This window comes from Anoplolepis gracilipes, chromosome 15, assembly GCF_047496725.1.
Source record: "Anoplolepis gracilipes chromosome 15, ASM4749672v1, whole genome shotgun sequence".
NCBI lineage: Eukaryota > Metazoa > Arthropoda > Insecta > Hymenoptera > Formicidae > Anoplolepis > Anoplolepis gracilipes.
Window position 1 is genome coordinate 5,807,009 of NC_132984.1, and position 18,899 is coordinate 5,825,907.

The window sequence follows — 18,899 nt, forward strand, 5'->3', positions numbered from 1 at the left end:
TTCTTCTGAAATACTTGTAGTATTTTAATATTATTAGGCGACGCAGAACACCACACTGGTGCGGCATATACTAGTATTGGTCTTAGGATTACCGTGTAGATAAGTCTTTTGTTTTTTGTACTTAAATTAGAATTTTTTACCATTAATGAATACAATTGTCTCATGACTCCATATGATTTTCGAATTGTTGCATTGATGTGAGATTTATAAGTTAGCCTACAATCTAAACGCATTCCTAGATACTTGACTGTATCTTTTATTTGTATTGCTTGTTTGTATAATGTTATTGGAGTCAAGATTTTCCTATCCTTATGTTTTTTAGTAAAAACTATAGCTTTTGTCTTATCGGCATTTAAAGTTATTTTCCAATGTTTGTAGTAATGTTCAAGTATGTTTAGGTGTATTTGAATTTGCTTCGCCGCGACGATGGCACTAAATGAGTGTGCATATATTGCAGGATCGTCTGCAAACATTGCTAATTTGGTTTTAGGAAATTCAGATATATCATTTAAATAAATGTTAAATAATATAGGTCCAAGAACAGAGCCTTGCGGTGCCTTAATAATTTTTACGTTGGATTTGCTGTTATTGATTGTTACTTTAAATTTTCTGTTATTTATATAGATTCTATTAACTTGATCAAATGAATGGGATATTTTTGTTTCATCATTTTATATAAAAGTCCATCTATTCATATTTTATCGAAAGCTCTTTCAGTATCCAATAATAGCATAACTGTGACTTTATCTTTATTATAATTCACACGAATGTCGTTAACAATTCTTACAATTTGTTAGACTGTGTTATGTGTTTTCCTAAAACTAAATTGTGTTTCTTTGGTAAGTTTGTTAGTTTCTGCATGTTTCTGTAACCTAATGAGAACTATTTTCTCCGGACAGAGTTATTGGTCTATAACTAATTGGTAATGTTTTATTCTTTCCTGTTTTGTGTATTGGAATAATGTATGCAGTTTTCCATTTTTGTGGAAAATAGGATAATTTAATAATTGCATTAATGATATATGTTAGTTGGACTAATGCTTTTCTCGACAAATTTTTTAATATTATATTTTGAATTTTATCCGGTCCAGGAGCTTTATGTGGATTTAGATATTTAATCTGTTCTTTAATTTCCCTTGGAGACGTTATATGTTTAGTCCACTGTTTATCTTGTTGTTTTGTATTATCATTTAGGTATGTTTTAATTTTTGTAATGATTACATTTTGTTCAGCAGTATTACCTGTACTTATTAATAATGTACTTTTGCATAATGTTCTAACATATTAGCTTTTTCCAGCTACATATTACTATGTTAATCATTTTCCTGTTCTAATTAAAAAATGTAGTGTAAAATTATAGAACACCTCAAATTTCCCTACATGTGACGTAAACCTTAAAAAATCATTTGCGGACAATTAAAAAAACGCCTTGTATTAAATAATTTATAGTATTTTATTAAAACATATATTTTATTAATGTGGTTGTTGAACGTACACAAAAAACCGGCACCAAACAATACATTATAATATATATTATAGTACACCACAGTTGATCACTATTAATTATAGTATCTCGCCATTAATCGCAGTTGCTACTTTTTCGTTTCTCAAAATTGTTATGTGATCACCCTCGATATATTGTACTTCCACTTTACTTTCAGTTATCTTAAATATAACATAATTTATTAATGGTAAAGTTTTGTTAAAATAAATATATTGGATGTAGATTTTAATAAAACTTTTTCAAAATACCTTGTGCAAACCATAATCCTCTTCAATGTCAGATACATGTGATACACTAGCTTTTAGCAACGTTATAGGTGATTTAATACACGGTAGTTTAGAAGGATCATATTGTCGAATAGCGACTACATGTTTATATATTGTTGTACATAGTGTTTTTAAATTTTTGAATGAAAGCGATGTATTTATTGCTAAAAAGTATTTGGCAAACATACCGAACCGTTCCTCCCAAGATTTACAATCCCTCAGTTTCATTAGAATCTGTTGAATATGAATTTATACGTTTTTTAAATGACTTTTGAAAATTTTTTTAGACTTTAACTTCTTGCGGTCCTACTGAATCTTAATATTATTTTATGTTCCAAACTATGAGTTTATCTCGACATTAAAATTTATGATTATTTACAAACATTCTAGCGATTCCGTAAATATTTCTTGTTGTATTATGATTGCATTCACTTTTGTGAAGATTTTCTTCTTTTTTTACGTGTGTTATGTAATATGAGAGACTACTGAAATATAGAAAAACGTACATGTCATAGGATATAAGTGAAAATAATTGAATTGCACATGAACCTACCGAAATGAAATATCAGATTGCAAAAAGTTAAAGACTTTTAATATGATTGTTTTTTAAAGACTGTTGACTAAATAAAGAAAATGTAAAAATCGAAAGATGCTTTAATGTTTGTAAGTAAAAATATACTTCGTGCAAAAAAAGAGATTATACCTCTTTACTGGTTCTCGCTTTATAAACTTCCATAATTGTGGTTAAAATATCAATTTGAAGTTCAATTTCGTTAGAACATGATATATAATGTTTATAAATTATTCGCAATTGTTGAGGAGCACCATCGATGAGTACAAGTCGCCCTTTATAATTCATAGCCTCCAATTTTCTTGCTAACTCAATTGCAAAAATAGATCCGAAAGAATATCCTACCATTACAAAATCTTTTTCATCTTTCAATCTTGATGATACGTGCTGTAAAAATATTAAAATAATACAGCAAATTTTATACTTACGGTTTTAACAAAAAATAAACACATATACAAATCTTTAATTAATAAAATATAAAATTACAGTTCCACAGGACGTTGAGATTTAAAACCTCATAATTTCCTGTATACTTTTTTATGCTGAATGCGTCTTATAATTTTTGTTTTTTTTTAAATACTTTTCCCTTTTTCCTGTATTTATGAGATATGTGACCGTTTCCGATTTTGAAATCACTTTGTATATGTACTATGTTGAATTTTTTGAATTTTACGTTAAAGTATAATTATTAACGATTCTTTTAATAGGTCTATAAATTATGCTTGCCTTCTAAGTGATAGTACTTTAAATATTACCAAACCCCTTTCTTAAAGTTTCTATCCTTTTTCTTAAAATTGTGACATGCTAGAGTAAATCTGCGGCCGGAATTCAGCATTAAAAAGTCTATAAGTAATAAGTTTAATTCAGGTCACGCGATACCTCTAAAAGATAATTCGTTGTTTCCGATATTATGTTTGTAGCCTCCATATTGTTTGTGCTACATTGTAGTAATGTTAGAGAAAATTTAACATACGATACTAAGTATTTAAATACAGTTGCACAGCCATCGATTCCGGGCATAAGAAATACTTGGACTGTATCTTCTTCATTTTTAGTCGAAAGATCTAAACAAATTTCTGTCATGAAATCTTCGTCCTTTACAATACCGAATAATTTCGCAACGTTATCAGGTTTCGTTATTTCGATTGACTGTTCAGCTTGCGTATTATTGTTATTTGCGTTGGACATCTCAATGAGTTTTGCAAAAGTAAGGTTCCGTATCTCTTGTTCAGTTAGAAACTTATCAAATTCTCGTTCTATGGTTTGCTTAATTTCCATAGCCATCATAGAGTCTGCTCCAAATTCAGCCAGAGACATATTTTGATTTATCATATTTATGTCTTTTATATCTGATAATATAAAAATAAAATATATATAATTTATTACACTTTATGCAAAAGTTTAACATTATAATAATAATCATATAAAAACAGTACAAGCAATTGATTCTGCGCACGTGTAAATATTTACTTAGAATATTGGCGACAGCTTCCACCATATTGTTAATTCCGAAAGATTCTTTCTTCTCAGCAACGATCATGCTGCTTACGACTGGCCGGCTTTGAAGTAAAAACATATCGAGTTTGTCGAGGCAGCTGGATATTTTTTGCTGTAAAGTGCCACTGATAACAAGTTCTTTGTCTTCCTCCTGCATGTCTGCGACAAGTCCCACGTCACCTATGGCTGCCCACTGAATTGCCAATCCGGGTAATCCATCCATTGTCCTTTTTTCACACACTCTCTCCATGACGGAATTGGCCATAGCATAATTAGTTTGTCCAGCGTTTCCTCTGCCACAAGAAAAGGAAGAGAACATTACAAAGTGGCGTAGTCTAGAACAAATCTTTCTGGATAGCTCATCCAACATTTGCGTCGCCCAAGCCTTTGATTTGAAAGATTCCGCAAAGATATCCGTGGTTTGATTCTTCAGAATATGATCTTTCAGCACCATAGCGAGATTGAATATCGCATCCACCGGTGCTATTCTTTCAGCAGTTTGCAAGAGATGTTCACAATCGTTACGATTAGAGACATCAATATTTTTAACAATGAGTACATTTACACCGTAGGATTTCCACAATTGAACTCTCAGCGCTGATAACCATTTTTTATTCCAGTTCGCGATATCAAAACGACATTTTTAGCTCCTCGTAATATCAGCCAATCAGTTAATTCCAATCCGAAACCGCCAAGACCTCCTAATATAATGTAACTTCTGTCGCTAAGACAGTAATAGCGACGATGTGTCATAACAAGTTTATTCAATGATTGGTCTTTCTCTTGAATTTTTATAATTATCTAAAAGAATATTTATATATTAGAGGTTCCAAAATTATTATAGTAATTTCAAATTTTTTGTCTATAAGTTTTTTTATGCATTTTGTTATAAAATAAATATATTTTACAAATACTGTGAATAAAGTTATAATATTAGCATACCTTTCCTATATGTTTCCCACTTGCCATATATCTAAAAGCCGCCTCGATTTCTGATTTTGCGAAAACTTTTACTCGAAGTGGTTTGATTTTTCCATTTTTCAGACCGTCAGCCATCATTTTGGACAACAAAGACTTATGTTTGTGTGGATTGGCAAGAATATTGTCTAATAAAATACCGTAAAAACTAATGCCTTTTTGAAACAGATTTATATTTAGAGGATTGTTAGAAATAAGATCAAACTTTCCAATCTCTAGGAAACGACCTTTTCGTGCTAAACAACGAACGGATGCGATTAATTTTTCTTCCGCCAATGAATTTAACACGATGTCCACACCGCGATTGTTTGTTTGCTTCATTATCATTTGTTCGAAACTCGTATCTCGAGAATTTCCAATGTGGTCATCCGTAATAATCGGAAACGTTTTTTTAGTAAATTGTCGTTTTTCAATTGTACCCACGGTAGTGAATACCTCGCATCCCTCGCTAAGAGCCAAGTGGATAGCTGCTTGTCCAATGCTTCCAGTACCGGAATGTATAAGTATTTTATCGCCTTTCTTCATCTTTCCAATAATATACAACGTGAGATAACACGTACTGTAAACGCACGGAACCGTAGCCGCCTCTTCGAATGTCCATGTATCAGGTATGTTCCAACATAAATCTTTGTCCTTTATAACGACGTTTGCTATACATCTTGAAAAAGCAATGTTAGTCAATGATATTTTACATAATGATTTTTAATGACATATTTACTTATTATCACGAAGTCCCATTACGCGACGTCCATTGGTGTCAAATCCTACGTATTCCATTCCAAGAAATATAGATTGAAATCTTCCTTGCGATATTGCCGTAGGTAATGAATTTAATTTGCCGGTAGCTAACATTACGTCTTTAAAATTAATGGAAGAATAGACCACACGTACCAAATCTTTGAAATGAGACTCAATAGGTATATCGTTTTCTATCCAACATAATGTATTTAGATCACCACAAACCTATAATAATATAACAAACATTTTATATATTTTTACATGATATATATATATATATATATATATATATGTGTATATGTATATATTATTGCTCATATACATATACTATTAATATATTATTTAAAGCTTTGCAAAAAAATTTGTATGTACCATTTGAGTGACGTAGGCAGTAGGTACAAATTTGGCTTCTGGACGTGGTAATTCTAAATGCCTGTAAGAACCCCAGGTCTGATTAGGGCGCAAAACATTAATAGTCATGTCCTTCTCCAATTGCTGCATATAAAAAAGGTTTTGTAGAGAGAATTTAGGAGCTTTTTGATCTTGAATAAGTACACTTCTGACAAATTCCCCGCCTGATTCTTTTCTCAAACAGTTAACGAGGCCTAACAAACCACACTCAAAGTCTCCCTCTCCAACAATTATGATTCTACTGTCTTTATCTAGTTGAGTCTTATCATTCACGAGCAGTTTTAATTCTTCTAGCCAATTAAAGTTGTCATTATTTATATAAACGACAGTCCTTTTCTTTATCTGAACTTTTTTCTTCAGAAGCACAATCACTTCAGTCTTAGTTCGTTTTTCAAGGATAACATTTAATTCATATTGCCGCATGTACTTGTCGTAGTTAATTATGTTGCTCTTTTCGCGTGTCAATAGATAACCGCCTTCTCTTATGAATGGCAAAAGTTTTTCTAACGAGTTTTGTTGTTTCGTCAAAAGATTAAATCCGACAGCTATTAAGGCTTTATCATCTATATATGGTTTGTTTAAGTCTGCGATTGTAACATTTTGTGGAAGTTTTACAGAATTGAAACGATTCGGTAATGTTAATAAAGTAATATTTGCTTGTATTTGTGGCATATTTTTAAAAGTTTCAGTCAGTAACAAAGACGATAATTCTTCCAACATTACATTATCGACAGCTTCTACTAGTTCAATGGCTGTTACTTTAATGGTCTGATGATCTTCCAACACAAGTTGCGCCGATATTCGGATCGCTTCACTTAAGGAAATTTTCGCGTGATCATAATGAGCTACAAATATGTGTTCCTCAATAATAGGATCTTGAATTAGTTTTCGGCGAGAAATTGCGGTAACGCTAACGCCTTGAATCTCTATTCCATTAGATATAATTGCATTTATTTTTCTATATATCCGTACTAATAATTCTGTAATGAGACAACAACTGAAATAGCAATTTCTCAACAAAACTTTTTTATATAATTTTAATGATGATGCAATAAGTAAAATATAAAAATATGTTTTTAATATGTATTCAATTTTAAACTTTTTAATTTAAAATTTTTATTTATTAAATATTAAATTATTAAATTTTTAATTAATGAAGAACATACCTTTATACTCTTCTGTCATCACTTCCCGTAGCTTTGACATGTGCGCAGGATCGATCACCAATTTTTGAATACTAGTAGGAACATATAAATCTCTAGTATCGTATCCAAGTATATACAACTGCAACATAGTATCCATAAATGTTACCCAATTATTTGTCCAAGAGATATGTCCTTTGCTGCCTGAAATAGATGCGCTTTTTAATCCACGGAACCAGCCACTGTACTGGTAGCCACGTAATTTCAACTCTTTGTAGATATCTCGAGCAGTCAGGTGTTCCTCTTCGTCGTCATACTCCGGCAATAGATTGGTAGGAATTATTTCTTTTTCCGGATTCAATATAGTATACACTGTACCGGTTACGACAACACTATCTCCTTCGATAACTTCGAATTTTCCGCTATCTGTGATGTTTTCATGTTTGATATTATACATATACGAGATACATTACGAAGTTACGAGATAACTTTAACTTTACTATTGTAAAATAATTTAATAATTTTGTGAATACCTTGTATCGTAATTGTCAATTTTACAACATTAGTCGATATATGCGTAGTACGAATAAATTTTACATCTTGAAATATTATTGGCATAGTTGTGTGTATTTTGTCTTCCATCATGCCGATGGTTTCCCAAACAAGCACAAGATATCCTGTCGCAGGTAATAAAATTTTTCCGTCGATTACATGCCCGACCATATACTTGTAACTTTCGTCGTTAAGGCTGATTTCGATGTGTCTTTCTCTGCATTGCATATGACTCTGTGATTGAAAGGTTGGTACAAACCAATTTTCAGAATGATTCCACCTATATCCCGACATTAAAAGCTCGTTTGAGTATACATATATATGCGCTTGTCCGTATTTATTTGTCTATATTTAGTTTTTCATTTATGTCAGTAAAATGTAAAAAGATTAATTATGACACTGTATTTTACCTGATAGATGGAGATATCATAGGAGTTCCTCGACTAACTGGAAATTCCACTGGCGGATATAAATTAGCGATCTGTGGTTGTAAGCCACAATTGTAGAGTTTTCCAATCCCTCGCAAAGTTACATCGATATTTTGTCCAGTGCGTTCAGTCAATACAATGTTCGTCACTTTTGGATGTAAGGATTCCTGCAAGATATGCTGCAGAACGCTATCCGGTGAAATTTCGATAGTCACTGCGTTATTTGGAATTAAATTTATTGCTTGTTCAAATAGTATGGTATTTAAAATACTATATGTGTGATAATATGCTGAAGATAATGTCGCTGCCTCCTTCGACCATTCGATGTAAGGTACGGAGGTACTGATCCATCTTAGACTTCGTTTTTTTGGCTGTGTTATTACTTGATTCAAGTCAAATAAAAGTCGATTTTTTATGGATGCGAGATAATGACTGTGATATGGTATATCGCAGGAGATTTCTTCCACAATAATGTTGTTAATCTGACAAAACAAAGTTAATTGCAGTAAAAAAATATTAAACAAATTAAATCTTAGAGTTCAAATTTCAGAACAAAAAAGGTTAAGTAAGGAGCTCAATTTGATTAAAAATTAAATTAAAAAACAGTACCTGTAATTGTTTGGTGAAGCTTTTTACAGATTCTGCAGGCCCACATACTATGTTGCTGTTTTGACTATTGTGGCATATTATTTCAATGTCCGCCGGACACATATTTTTTAAACGTTTGTAATCAAGGTTCACAACTGCCATAGAACTGTGAATCTCATTTTTCTCGACACAGGCTACGCCAATAAAATACGCCGATAAAATAGTTTGTTCAAGAGTAAGACATTTATCCGCATATGCACAACCTAATTCACCAGCAGAATGGCTAATCATGTAATCTGCAGTAATTTCTAAAGATGTTAAAAGATCTACTACGCCGATCTATAAAGTTATACAGAGTTAGTTTTATTATTATATCATTGAAAAAATGATAATTTGCGTTGTTAATATACATATAAAATATATATTCATATAAAGAACCATATCCAGTTTGGCTTCTGAGTAAAGAATTATTATTGTACGAAAGTCATATATTAATCGATAAAGAGTTTTTATTTACACACAGCACACAAAAATCCTACAAATATCTTTCAAGGATATTAAAAATAAAAATCAATAAAATGTCTATTTTATGTTCCTGAAATATATATTGTATAATGGATTTCTGTAGTTAATCCAAATATAAAAATAAATAGACGTGGTTTAACCCCTGACTTGTCTAAGAAATAATGTCCAGAAACGTCCTCTGAACGTCAAAGAAACGTAAATTTCGAATAAATAATAATAATACAAAAAAGACTTTATTATTTAACTTTAAACTCACACTTTATGGATGTAAATTTCAAATAATAAAATGACGACAGACTTTGTCAATCGAGCTATTCCATCTGCTAAAAATTCAGGGTACCTAAAAAATTTCTTTTTAAACTAAAATTGTAACTTAAATGTCTACTTTCATTAGCAATGTGATTGTGTTTTTTTGAAAATCTAAAGTATGTGTATGCATATACGTATATGCATACACATATACACTCACATAGGCACACATATTCACGCAAGAGATTCTCATTATATATATGTATACTATAATTAATATACATCGAATATAACATTAATAGTGTACAATATATTTTATGAATGTTTTTAAAGCTTATAAACTTTAAAACACATGGTTTTTCCGAACATGAAATAGACATAAATCCGATATTGTGTAATGTCTGGGCACGAAATAAAAATTTAAATTGTCCAATAAAAGTGTAGATGCAAACAAATCTAACAAGACCAATAATACATGATCATAATAGTAAACTTTGGACAATTTTAGCAAGAGATTTATTTTACAACATTGTACCCATAAAACTTTTTATTCCTTCCTAAATACAATTCTCTCTACAATTCTAAAAATATTTCGATGTTTTTCATCAAGGACCTTTTCATAAAAAACTGGGCATATTTCTTTATATATTCATAATATTTAAAATATTTCACCTGAATAGCAACAATGCTGACAAATGCATGTAAAGCATTTTTGCATCCTTCTTCGTCTTGCTTTGTTAAAATGTTCATGATATTAACATTATATAACTTTAAAATATCGTCGCACTTTTTTATAGCATTTGCAAAGACGTGAAATTTTAATAAATCTCGACCTAATAAAGTTTTAATTTAGAAATTATATCATGTTATTATTTCAATGTACTATCATACGTGAAACGTAAAATATTTATTATTTATACCCATTCTTGGCCATTGCGCGCCTAAAGCAGAGAATATAAACCAAATAGGTCTTTTTACATTCTCATAATTTTGAATGTCTTTTATTGAACTTTGTTGCAAAGTGCCTTGCTTCAGTATAATATATCCTCTCCATGGATGACCATCTATATTGTCCGCATAAATATCGTGTAATAAACGAATATATTCGGCATCTATAGAATGATTAGTGACCTACAAGAAAAATAATTTTCTTAAATTTTTTGTAAGTAGTATAATACTTTTTAATTATTAAAAATATTATTGCTTGAAATATCTACTAACATCATTCAAAAACGAATTTACTGATTCTTTTGTGCGTCCAGATAATATCACGAATCTTGACAGGCCGTCGTTTGGTGCTGCATTATTAATTTTCTGTTTGGTATTATATTTTAGTAACATATGAGCATTGGATCCTCCGAAGCCGAAAGAATTAATACCTATGTAACCATTCCTAAGTGGCGTTGCCTCTGTAACCACTTGAATGCTTCCATTTACCAGGGCGTCTATATCATTTCGTGGTGATGTATAATTGATGTTTGGTGGAATAAGACCGGTTTCGAATGCTATTATTACCTTAAAATATCAATGGTATTAATTAGATACATAACAATAAGTATTTTTGTATTAATGTATCTGCTTAAAAATTTATTTATTTAATTAATTGACAGGACAAAGATCCTGTCAATCTCTTAATATAGAAAGGGGAGCAATAGTAATCAACAAACGTAGACGGTGAAGAAACAAATTAATAAGATTACTTTAAAATTTAAGTATTTTAATAAGAGTATTTTCTGTTATATATATACGCAAAAAAACCTCCCACTAATCGTACGGGAAATCTATCCCAGTCAATTGAGCTGAATGTTTATATATTGTTTAAAAACTTCTTGATCAAAAATCTCAATGGACCCGAGGTGGAAAAATGGACAGTTTTCGAGCTGCAGGGTGTCAAATTTTAATAAAAGCGCTTTATTCGAGAACTTTACCGTTTGAGTATATCCCTGTATAAAGAGTGCTGTCATGCGCTTTTCACCTATTTGACCCTCTATAATTCAATGATAGTACTCGAGGGTAGGAGGTAGGACCATTATATATGATTCCCTGACCTTCTGACCCTCTTAGAACTCAAAATATATAATCGTTTAAAAAATGTATTTTTGCATCGATTTCAACTAGAAGATTATTTTAGGTCACCGTGATCCCTCTTGGGATTAAAATCGGCGAGAGTCATTCGCAATCGATGCAAATTCGAAGTTTGGAAATTAACTTCCAGTTTGATCTCTAGAGAAGGAATGAGAAAACTAAGAGTATAGAAGGTCTGGAGTACTATCATAAAATTGTAGAGGGTCAAATTGGTGAAAAGCGCACAACAGCACTCTTCATACAGAAATATGTTTAAATATGTTCAATGATAATTTTCTCGAATAAGGCACTATTATGAAACTGTCCATTTTTTGACTTAGGTCCATTGAGACTTTTGATCAGGACGCTATAAACTACATCATATTAAAAATTTAGCTCATTTGACCGGGATAGTTTTTCTGTATAATTAGTGCAAGGTTCTTTATCGTATATTACTTTTTTTATTATAAAAATATTATAATAATTGTACTTGTTTTTTCTACCTTAGCTATTTGAGCGAAACCACTGGCTGATTCACAATGACCAAGATTAGATTTTATGGAACCGATCAACAGCGGAGTTTTTCTATTTTTACACAAAACTTTATGAATAGCATTTATTTCTTCAGGATCGCCAGCTCTGGTAGCCGTACCATGGGCTTCAAAATAATCTAGAGAGGACGGTAATACTCCGCATTCTTCGTAATATTCTGTCAATAACATACTCTGGGTATGCATTGATGGAAATGTTATTCCTTCTTTCTTGTATCCATCGCTGTTCATTTTAATGTGCTTAATAGTGGCGTAAATTCTTTTAGCGTTTTTTGCCTTTTGAAGATATAACGCCGACACGGTTTCGCTGCGCGAATAACCGCTAGCAGTAGTATCAAAAGGTTTGCAGTAACCATCCGATGACAATGCACCTAAAAAATCATATAGTAGTATATTTATACAGAGTGCTTCAAATCATACCTCATCTCTAAAGAATGAATTTATAAATTCAAAATAAATAAAAAATAAAGACTGATAAAATTACATGAGCTTTTTTTAACAATTACAATCTAATAAAAATGAATAAACAGACAATCTGGTATAGGATCTGATGAGACATTAATTAATTTTAGTAAACATACCAAGACGAAGGAACTGCAGATTCATGATGGGATTTAAACATAGATTTGAGGCTCCAATTATCGCATCGTCGCATTGACCCGACATAATATGATGATAACCAAGAGCCATAGCATGAAGACTAGAGCTGCATGCTGAATCGACAGTATAAGACGGTCCTTTCAAATCCAGAAAATGTGAAAGCATATTTGCCTGCATAGATTTGCTACATCCAACAATACCTAGACCGTCTACCTAATTATAAGTAACAATTCATATGTATAAACAATGAATTTAATAATTCTTCCTTTCAACTATTTTTTCCTACATTTATTAATTAATAATTTTGTTTCTACCTGAGAATTTTCATAGATAAATTTTTTTTGCGATTCAATAAAACACGTTCCTATGATCACGGCAGTATTTTTTCCTCGCAATTGTTTTGGATTGATTCCCGCATCGATAATTGCCTCATGAGTATGCTCTAATAGCATTCTCGTCATAGAATCGAGCGTGTGTGTTTGCTCGAAAGATAAATTGAAAAAATCAGCATCGAATTTTTCCACATTATTAATTGTTCCCATGCGTCCTGGTAAATCTGGATGCTCTGTCAACAAATTATAAAATTTCATAATAGTTATCATATTTACGTAATAATAAACTTTTAATATATAGTCTGTATAGTAATAGCGTGACGGGATAAACTTCTGTTTGAGAACCATTATAGCGTAGACCTTCGAGAAAGCAGATAGAGAGACTGTTTTCTTATGACGTGTCATATAAAAGGCCCTGGTCTTTGTCAATTTTCGCTCGAGAATGACGTATTTAACGCTTACGCTTACGAACCAAAAATGTCGCTTGAAGCGGCTGCTAGATACATATATATAAAAATTCAAAAGCGTTTGTAAACAAGTATATAAAACAACAAATACCGTTAATGATTTGCTGGTGTTAGAAATCGTTTCCTTTCGATTGTTTGAGTATTTTGATCTTTAAGACGTTGCATGCGCTGCTGCAACGCGTGGCGCTAGAGCCTCTAGGTAAAAGCACGGTTCTGCTCATGTATTGGCGTGCGCATGTGATGACGACAATAAAAATAAACGCTCTTAAATACATTAAACTGTTATACATGTTATCTTCCATTCGACACGTTACAGCAAGGTAGCAGTAAATCACGGAACTGCTAAATACATATATATAAAAATTCAAAAGCGTTTGTAAACAAGTATATGAAACAACAAATAGCGATAATTTGCCAGATCGCAGTAAAAAACACGGAAAACATCAAAGAAAGTGGATGAACAGATTGTGCAGTTATTTTTTGAACGACCCCTGTATAATGTATTGTGGAATATAAGGTATGGACCGTTAAGTGTTAATAGAAAACATACTTCAAAGAAGACAGGCAAAGATTGACAACGATTGTGATTGGATGACATATTAACAAAAGCATTGTAGTATTGAATGAGTAGTATATATGTAATTTTCTTTATTTGTTTATATTAAATAGCTTAGAATTTATATCGGTCACGCTCTTACTAGACAGACTTAATGTGTCATCTATTTTAATTTAAAAAAAAAATATATATATATATATATATATATATATATTTCTTTTGGAAAATATATAACTATGTAATTATTGAAGAAAAGAACGTATATTTTACATTAAAACCAATCGCAAATAAATATAAAACTATAAATTGTAATTACCTTTTTTCCATCGGCCGTGATCTTTTCTAAGAAGATTAACTTTGTTAAATAGGTTTTCTTGTAGCTGAATTATATTATTTGAATCTGGAAATCTACCAGCGATACCTGAAATAACAATTTCCTCACCAGAATCCAAACTAGTGCACGGTCTGCATGTTCTTTCCACCATAATGTCAATTATTTTCGTACAAATTAATCCGGAATGATAGTATATGGATTATAAATGTTATTTTATTTATAATAATGTTAACACTATATTTGCATACATATATGTTGATGCAAAAAAATAGTATATGAATTAAATGTGTTAGTTTATCTATAAAGACGTTAAAACTATATTGCGACGTAGCTTTCACTGTAGCTAAAGAGTAAATGAAAGCAGACAATAGATTGAATCAACTATTATTTTAAAAACAGATTTTACTTTTTAATTATTTAAATGTGTTTGAATGTATAATTACTAATAGGAGATTGTGGTATTTTTAATTTCTTTGCACAATTTGTAATTCTAATAATTTCCACTTGAAATACATAAATCGTACACAAAACATTTTTCTATATAAATACGTACAGTGCTTGATAATATTTAAAATAATTATATTTAAAATTAAATATAAATATTTTTAAAAAAGAGTTATTAGAAATATATTATGTAAAATAAATAAAATAAAAAGTATCATTTACATTGTTAATACGTACTATTATAAGAATTATATTAAGTTTTACTAATTATATTTTTATTTATAACATTAAATTATTTATTATTTAATTAAAATAGCTTCAATTAAATAATAAATTTGATCAAAATATGATTTTTTAAATATAATTTTATCTTCTTTTTATTACAATTTTCTCATAAAAGAATTAATCAACATAACTAAATAAATAAAATTAATTAAAGATATTATCATTGTCTATATTTGTTTACGACTTTTTTATTAATTTTTAATTCTTTTCTTAATAATAAATTTATACCGTTTATACATTTTGATTACCTTGAGTAAAATGATACGTTAATGGATTTATAATTAAGAGAATTATTTAGTAAAATTATATAGGTAAAAGACCCTTTCTGTAGAAAAGGAAAGATATGAAAAGAAAATTAAATTAGCATTCTGACATCCAGATGTACTTCTATATGATTATTTGACCTTTTTGTATTTTAATTAAACGGATTGCTACTTAAGCTTTTCATATTTTAATTAAACGAATTGTGCATTATGTTGGATGAAATAAATTCAATTAGAATGTAAAAAAAGGGTAATTCTGAATTAACGGTAGCGACATAATTGCAGTAGGAAAAAAATGTTATTTTGCTCTTTTTCTTTCTTTCACATTATGTTCTCGTGATTCAGAAAGTTTACTGGCTCAACGATTTAAAATATACGAGATTTGAATAGCAAATGTTATAGCATGTGCGTTGTAGTCGAATCAATTATTTTAATTTTATTCTATATAAAATAAAATAAAATAAAGGTGCCAATTATGAGATACTTTTTTTTTTTAATTTATATTTTCTTTAATTGTAATTTTTAACTCAAAAACTTTATGTGGTTTTATATCTAATACATTCAAGTTTTACCACTAAAAAGCATTAATAGCTCAAATATGTATTTTATTTGCTACAATGATTTTTCTTAGACTTGAAAAATTCGTTTGTTTTGAAAAAGGTATCCTAATATGAGATAGTAAGGTTTTCTAATATGAGACGGTCTTATATTAGGAAATTAAATGCAGAAAAACACACTTTCAATTAAAAATTGTTTCAGGTACTTTCTATTATTAGTTTAATGATATAGAACTAGAGAACAGAAAACAAAAGCTTTACTTTTTGGTACCAAAAGAAAATTATAAAATATTTTAAGATATTTTTTATATCTTGTGTGTATCTATAAAAATCTATAAAATTAGAATAACATATCTTAGAGATTTAAATAAAAATCATCTCAACAAAGAGCACACAAAAAGGTATTATAATTAACGTTTTAAATAAAAATCGTCACTTTTTACCGGCCCTCTTTTGCAAGTTGAAGGCCTGTGAGGAGCCCGCAGTTGACATCTCACTGTCAGTAGGCCTTGAATGACGCGACGCGTACACGTGCCGCGTGAGGCAGTAATCAGTTGATACAATAATTTTAGTGCGAGGCGACGGATGGAAAGTTAAGGCATGAAGGCAATGTATGACAGTGTTTAATAATAATTAGTGCAGTGATCGCAGTGAAACGGTAATGAAAGATCGCAAGCTATCGGTGAATGACAGATGCCTGACTTAACATCGGTTGATATTTATTATAAAATCGGATATTTGGTTGTTGCAGGATCAGCACGTGTTTTCGTGACGGCTCGCCGAAAAGAGGAGAGAGCGTTAATCATCGCAATGCTGAGATCAAGCAGCTGTTAAGTTTCTATTTATAGAAAGTAAGTTGGTTAATTGACAATCGATATAGCAATTGATATAGAATATTCTATTAAATTGATTTAATTAATTTAAATAATTTTGCAATTACGCTTTAACGTACCGACGAATAGTATCACGAGTATATGATTTAACCAATACGTGCGTCAAAATTGTAAATTAGGGTATGGAGGCTGTATGCAAATTATGAATACATCTCATCGCAAAAGTAAGACAATATCCTTCAATGAATTTGCTAAATTCGATGAACGAATCTCGAGTGATTTTTCGTTTTTTTTCGATTTTACATTTAACTCTGAAATACAACTAATCTAATAAACTAATCTAATAAAGAATGTACTTAAATTTAAATCTGATTAAAATAATCGACAAATTTAAATTGAATATAAACAACGGGTTAATTAAAACAACCTGACTAGCCAAAATCATTCAATTTATTCACACGACGTTTCGATCATATGGTTGTGGTCCTTTTCAAGTGTAACTATAAAGAAAATATATAACGGATCAAAAAATTATATGGATACAATTTATACCGAATTAAACGCAAACAATACAATATCATGTCGTTAAAAAACTAGTCTACTCACACGTAAATTAAGAAAGAAAAGAAAGAATTTAATGGGACATGTTTAAAAGTAGAACTTAATTATGGAACAATTAAATATGTCACTTAGTTAAAATCAACGGTTATTAAATTTGAGATAAACACAAACAACGAGACACGTCATGTCAGCATGAGTTTTTAAACGAAACTGTCAATATTTAGGAAGAAAAACAGTTCAAACGACCTTTATAATTTTGTCATAAATATTATTTAAATTTTCGGTATCTCTTTGTAGGTTAATCGTGGGGTTAAATTTCTTGATGAAAAACATTTCAGCTATTTCTCTTTTCTTAATAAATTTTTCATCATGTAAAATAACCGGCTTGTCCCACTCAAAATCATGCTCAAATTCAACTCTGTGCTTGCTAACGACTGATTGATTGGTAGGATGTAATTTTATATTGTTAAGATGTTCTTTAATATATATATATATATATATATATATATATATATATACGTGTGCGTACATGTCGTTTTGTTTGGCCTATGTAGAGCGCATCGCAATCCTTACACTGTAATTTATAAACAACATCAGTTCTATTGTCAGTATGTAATCTGTCTTTACCACGCTTAATCAATGTATTAAGCTTATTAATTATAGTCATAACGGCGTTCAAACCAGCGTCACACACAATACGACGCAAACAAAAGCTGAATTCATTGACATAAGGAATAGAAATAAAAAGGCTGTTTTTTTGTAATTCTTTCCCTCGGGGGTCAAATTCTAAATTGTCGCGATTTTTTAAAAAATTAATCCCCTTTTATGTGTCGTCCAATAAGTTTGTCAGGGAAACAATTATTACGCAACGTTTCAAAAACGATACCTAAATTCTCATTGTGGAATCTAGTATCAGAGAGCAGTAAAGCATGATCAACAAGACTATAAATCATATTAATTTTATATTTCATGGGGTGATTCGAGTAAAAGTTGATATATCTTCCCGACCAAGTGAGTTTTCTGTACCAATTAGTTATGAGTCTATTGTCCACACGTAAAACAGTAGTATTTAAAAAGCTAATGAACTTATTTTGTTCAATCTCAAACGTAAATTTTAAACGAGGGTGGAAATTATTAAAAGTATCTAACATCTCATCAATGCGTGTGCGTGGGATTATTGCAAATATGTCGTCCACATATCTATAGTAAATTAGGACTTTAAAACTTAACAAATTTAAACAATGAAACTGTAAATCATCCATGACAATGTCCGCTAGTATCGGAGATAAAGGAGAGCCCATAGGGCTTCCGAAAATTTGCTCGTAAAACTGTCCATTAAACCTAAAACTTGTCGAATCTAAAATCAATTCAACCACATGTATAAATTGAGAAAGGCTAAAGCTAGTAGCAGAACTGATGTTATTCCAACGTTTTTCAATGGCGCTCAGAACTAATTTTTTGGGGACATTAATAAATAACGAGCTAACATCCAATGATATCATTACTTGACCACTCTCAATAATACCGTCCTTGATCTTTTTGGAAAAAGACCATCCGTTGTTTATATGTGAAGCTGGCTTTATAATTGACCTTTGCAGTATATT

General features: G+C 30.5%; 1 protein-coding gene across 1 annotated transcript; it reads right to left on the reverse strand.

The window, feature by feature from the left end:
- Window positions 1–1,446: 1,446 nt before the first annotated feature.
- Window positions 1,447–16,398, reverse strand: LOC140674302 (fatty acid synthase-like). The gene is given in 21 exon segments (XM_072907760.1): window positions 1,447–1,664; window positions 1,752–2,003; window positions 2,473–2,727; window positions 3,220–3,689; window positions 3,811–4,431; window positions 4,434–4,638; window positions 4,780–5,473; window positions 5,534–5,778; window positions 5,926–6,944; window positions 7,131–7,532; window positions 7,640–7,938; window positions 8,069–8,568; window positions 8,696–9,013; window positions 10,121–10,281; window positions 10,369–10,579; window positions 10,670–10,963; window positions 12,016–12,434; window positions 12,645–12,876; window positions 12,978–13,228; window positions 14,335–14,439; window positions 16,345–16,398. Coding segments are annotated over 21 exon segments (7,104 nt in total). The 5' UTR covers window positions 16,394–16,398; the 3' UTR covers window positions 1,447–1,562.
- Between the last annotated feature and the right edge of the window lie 2,501 nt (window positions 16,399–18,899).